Below are 5,714 nucleotides of genomic sequence, written 5' to 3' on the forward strand. Positions count from 1 at the left end.
TTGTTTTGTTTTGTTTTGTTTTGTTTTGTTTTGTTTTGTTTTGTTTTCTTTTAGAGCTTTAGAGGTCATTTTAATGTGCCCCGGGGTTGAAAAGTACTTATTTAGAGGAATAGTGAGAGAAATAATAGAGATGAGTTAGGTCATTATTGTGGGAGCTTCTAATGCTAGGCTTAGGCATTGTTTTAAAATTAAAAGAAAAAAAAAGTATACAGTAACATCTGTAGCACCTTGAATATCAAACAAATAGTTTTTCAAGGATCTGCTTAGGTTTGATGTGAGTTAGGTTTTGAATTTGATTGTGAATGGAAATGAGCCTAAATTGTAAGAAGGGCCTCTAACGTTTAGTCAGACTTTGGTATGTATTTTCATGTAGGGAGTTATTGCTTTAATGAGATGATGAGATCATTTAAGAGAACATTTAATTTTTTGAAAAGTTTGAGCATTTTTGTGTATAAGTTTTCATTTGGAGTTCATGAAAGTTTTTGTGGAATTGAGAGATGAGGAAAATCATGGGAAAATTGTCATGAATATATCTACCTGATAGTTTTAAAGCTGTCTGTGTTTTGTTTTAGAGCAATGATAATGAGGAACGCCTACAAGTTGTTAAACTACTGGCAAAAATGTTTGGGGCAAAGGATTCAGAATTGGCTTCGCAAAACAAACCACTCTGGCAGTGTTACTTGGGCAGGTATATGACTTTGGTGTCCTGTTTAAAAGTAATATATGTTTATATCTCCTTTACATTATTTTAAAACACCCGTATTTAATATTTTTCTGAACTATTAAAAATTAAAGGTTTTATATTGAGATTTTTTTTTAATATATGTTGAAATGTTTGAATGTTGGTAATGATTGGCCATATTTACAGTTGCCCTTCTTTCATCTTATTTTGCCCTTAATTTTTGAAAGATGATACATTAATTTTTTTACTTTTATTTTTTTTAAAGGTAATACGTTTATAAAGCTATCTCAAGGGGCACTTGGGTGGCTCCTAGGTTAAGCGTCTAACTTCGGCTCAGGTCATGATCTCAAGGTTTTTGGATTCGAGTCCCGCATCATGCTCTATGCTGACAGCTCAGAGCCTGGAGCCTGCTTCAGATTCTGTCTCCCTCTCTCTGCCCCCCCCCCCAAAAATAAATAAATATTAAAAATTTTAAAAAGCTATCTCAAAAGGTATTATAGTCATGAAATTAAAATGTGTTATTATTACATAGCAGTGATTCATTCCAACTGGAAATAAATCATGAGACATTTGTAAAGACAAGGATATCCACAGAATGAAGAAATAAGTGATATGCATGTTCTTCCTCCTAACCTCCATTGTACATTTCTCATTTAAAGAAAATGATAACCTGAATTCCATGTATGCTTTTACTTTCCACAAACCTGAAATTGGTTGCAAAATTTTGAGTGTGTTTGTAGATTTCTCTTTTCTATGAGAAGAGTTCATTTCATTACATTTCTAAAAGTATCCCTGACCTTGAATATGTTAAAACCACCTCTCAAGTGCCCTGGCTGAAATGTACTTTGGCCCTGAAGTTAAAGGAGAACCCCTCCCACCCCCACCCCTGTCCCCAAATTTTTCTCATAACAAATAATGCAATTAAGTCATAAATAGGATTTTAAAAGTCTTGTTCTTTTTTTTTTTGTATTGAAATATTTGTTATAACCACTTTTCTGTCCCCTCTTAATACTAGAACTGTCGATGATGATGATAAATTTAATCTCTTTTGGCCTTATTTTTCTAATTTTTTAAATGAGGTAGAAGGTTTTATAAATTCTTAAGTGCTAAATTCATAATGCGATTTCCGGCCTCTTATGTAGCTCAGTACTATTTGACAAGGTGCATTAAATAAATAAATTTTAGCCCATTGTAATTTTGAGTTTGATTTCTAGACTTTTTCCCCTTAAACAACAATGGAAAGTTCTTGGATAGTAGAGCAAAATATTTTATACGTTTAATTATACCAGTCAACTTAAAGTCCACTTAATGTGGTAAAACAAAAATACAGTTTTTACTTACAGACATTTAATATATTTTTAAATCAGGACTTGATTTACCCAGACTTTGTGAGATTTTAGAAGGGGAAAAAAAATCTCGATTAAAATTTATGTCACATTTCCATTACATTGTAATTTTTTCTTTTAATTTTAATGGCCTAAAATTGAAACTCACTGATTCTTACCAAGTTTAAGGACCTAGACTATTTTTTTAAAGAGGTCTTATATTTATTTGTAATGGTTAAATAGCACATGTTTCATTGAAAAATGGTAAAGTACATAAGGATGGAGTACTTGGATTCAAAACACTCTGGAAACTTTACATGAGATCATAGACTGGATGTTAAAACTTTTTTGAGTGTACTTCATAGAGCACTTTTTTTCCCTAATAATAAGCTTTTATGAATAATTTGGTGCTCATTTTGAAGACCTCTTTCCCACCCCCTTTAAAATACTGAATTTGTTTCTTACAGTATAGGGTGATACATGATTTGGAAACCTTTTGGTGATACAGAATTAAGACATATGAAAATACTGAGTGGAAAATTCTTGCTTTACTTTGATGTTCTTGTTGATACTAGACAAGATTTTTTAAGAAACATCACTGTTTTGCATTCCAGGATGAACCAATGCATATAGGCTTTCAACATCAATAGTTTAGAGATGACTAGACATCACGTGGTTTATGATGGAGGAACAGGATGCCATCTGTGAAATAGCCTTGCTAAAACAGTGAATCTGAATATTACTGGTGTCTAGATCTAACTGTCAGTTTATAAGATTTAGGAGAGAGGGGAGCCTATTAATTTAAGTCAGAAAAATGTAATGTAGCAAAATCTAAACTCTGGAAAAACACTACACACACAATCAAAAGCAGTTACTTCACCAAATAAATTATAAGGAAAAAAATTGATGGAGGAGAAATACAAGATCAAAAGATACTTAAGTGACATCAATAAATGAGTTTTAGTATTTTAGAAATATATGCTAAGATACTTCTTCATATAAAAATTGGCTTTAGTATTTTTTTTTTTAACGTTTATTTATTTTTGGGACAGAGAGAGACAGAGCATGAACGGGGGAGGGGCAGAGAGAGAGGGAGACACAGAATCGGAAACAGGCTCCAGGCTCTGAGCCATCAGCCCAGAGCCCGACGCGGGGCTCGAACTCACGGACCGCGAGATCGTGACCTGGCTGAAGTCGGATGCTCAACCGACTGCGCCACCCAGGCGCCCCAAATTGGCTTTAGTATTAGTGGAAATGTGATGGTTAACTGGATAGGAGTAATTTGGGCTCAGTTTTTAGAGTCATGTAAAATAATACGGGGTTTAGTGCAAGGTCTGCCACACTTTTGTGAATGTTCTATATTTAAGAAGGGATACTTTGAGGAAAGGTTTTCTTTCCAGACACAGTTTAGGATTTATATAATGTATCTATGAACTATGTACACACATATGCATATACAAACAGGCATATTTGAAAGTATAATACTTATAGGAAAAATCTTGTCCTTCTAAGTTTTGTGCCTGAGCCAAGCATGTATTGTTTATACATGTTCCTTGAAAGTACATAGTTCAGGAGATTGTGCTGGTTTAATATCGACATTCCAAAGCATTCATAAATATATAGCATATCAAAACTTTGTTGAAAGAGTCTGACTTCCACTTTGAATTACTCTACGTAAATTGTTTTTTCTTTTAATTAGAGGAATAAATCTAAATTGAATACAGATTAAACACATATCTGTTTCTCTTATTTTAAAGATCATTCTGTGCCTTTATATTTTTTCAGGTTTAATGACATCCATGTACCAATCCGCCTGGAATGTGTCAAGTTTGCTAGTCACTGTCTCATGAACCATCCTGATTTAGCAAAGGACTTAACAGGTACTATATACCCACAATAGCCAATATTTCTAGATGCTTGTTGGTGAAAAAAATCAGTTTCATATTTATATATATATATGTGTGTGTGTGTGTATATAACTGATATATATGTGTGTATATATATATACATATATGTGTGTGTATATATGTATGTATATATGTGTGTGTGTGTGTGTGTGTATGTGTATATATGTGTGTGTGTGTGTGTGTGTGTGTGTGTGTGTGTGTGTGTATAGGAAAAGTATCCCCCTTTTTGGTTATTGTGTTAAATAAAGACTTTGTTTGGTAAAGTCTTCTTTCAGCTCATCATCATGGAAGTTACTCTCTGAAGCCAGAAGCTTGACTCCTTGTGCCGCCTTAGTCTAGAAGCACCTATAAAAAGTCAGTGTTACCAGAGACAGTACTAGTTCTTTAGTTTAAGAACAATTTTAAAGATATTCTAGGCATTTGGATTTGAACAGGTTTTGACTTTGATGTTCTTTACTATTCTTTAACATTTTGAGAACTGAGTTGTGAGTCATTAATTTTTAAGCTTATTAAACTATGCTAAATGGACGTAACTTTTCTGAAATCTGTATATTTATAAGGCAGTTTAGAACTTTGCATTTTTGTAGTAATAAGAATATCATATATCTGACTATTGTTCTTTTATAAAATTTTTTAAAGTTTCTTTATTTTTGAGGTGGGGGAGGGGCAGAGAGAGAAGGAGACAAAATCCCAAACAGGCCCTGTGCTTTCAGTGCAGAGACCCAATGTGGGGCTTGAACTCACGAACCACGAGATCATGTCCTGAGCCGAAGTCCAATCCTTAACTGACTGAGCCACCCAGGTGCCCCAGTTTTTTTTAAATTAGGAAATAGTTCAGAAAATAACAGATGACTATGATAGCCACTATGTCTTTTTTAGAAATGTTAGCATTTTTGCTGTATTTCCTTAAGAGATTAAAAAGAGAAAAGAAATTGTTGATGTAGTTGAAATGCCCCTCATAAATTGTATTCTTCCTGGTTGCAGAGGGTAGCCCACTCCACTAAATTTGGTCTGCATCCTGTTTGTTTTTCTATGTCACATGTGTCCATAAATTATATGCAGTATTGTTATGTGTTTTAAAAATCTTACTGAATTTGATGGTGTTGAACTTATTTTATATTTTTTATTTTCCATGCTTCTTGTTTTGTTTTCCTGTTTCCCTCTTTTCTGCTTAATTGATTAATTTTCTTCTCATTTTTCCTTTTCCCCCTGTGGGCTTGGAAGTTAACATTCTCTTTTGTGCTTTCACTGCATAATTGATTAGTGAAGTCTAAAGTCAGAACTCTCACTTCTTTCTGAGCAGTCAAGGAACCTTGAAAGTTTTAACTGCACACTCTCTTCCTATCTTTCATATTATTGTTACTTTCTCTTTTTAAAACTTTACTAACTTGTAGTACATTTTAACTGATTTTTTTAATGGTCTTTGCTTATGCTTCTTAAATCTTACTACTTCCTTCTGAGTTTCTTTTGATAAAGAAAATGATAAAGTGTATTATTAGTTCATAATATTTTTAACAATAATTTGTCATAGTCATGCTTTCAGGTTTTGCTAAATTTCTACCGGTCAGATTTAAACAGCAAATATTTCTCATTTTCATCCTTTTTGGGGGAGATGCCCTGCCTTGAACCCTCTATTTACCCACTCACTTCTGAATTTGGACTGATTGTTCTTTAAGCTTCTGCTTTGTAGTATTGATCTTTAGATGATCCTTTCTTCCTCTCACTTTTGTCTTTTCCCTCTCTTTCGTCCTTTCTTTTCCTTTTCCTTTTCCTTTTCCTTTTCCTTTTCCTTTTCCTTTT

General features: G+C 33.3%; 1 protein-coding gene across 1 annotated transcript in view; it reads left to right on the plus strand.

Moving 5' to 3' along the window:
- Positions 1-5,714, plus strand: part of PDS5B (PDS5 cohesin associated factor B) — a 127,882-nt gene that overhangs the window by 22,761 nt on the left and 99,407 nt on the right. The window contains 2 exon segments of the mRNA XM_040448165.1: positions 573-688; positions 3,793-3,887. Of these exon segments, the coding sequence (XP_040304099.1) occupies positions 573-688; positions 3,793-3,887 (211 nt within the window).

Source organism: Herpailurus yagouaroundi, unplaced genomic scaffold (genome assembly GCF_014898765.1).
Source record: "Herpailurus yagouaroundi ecotype Mexico unplaced genomic scaffold, PumYag 197, whole genome shotgun sequence".
NCBI lineage: Eukaryota > Metazoa > Chordata > Mammalia > Carnivora > Felidae > Herpailurus > Herpailurus yagouaroundi.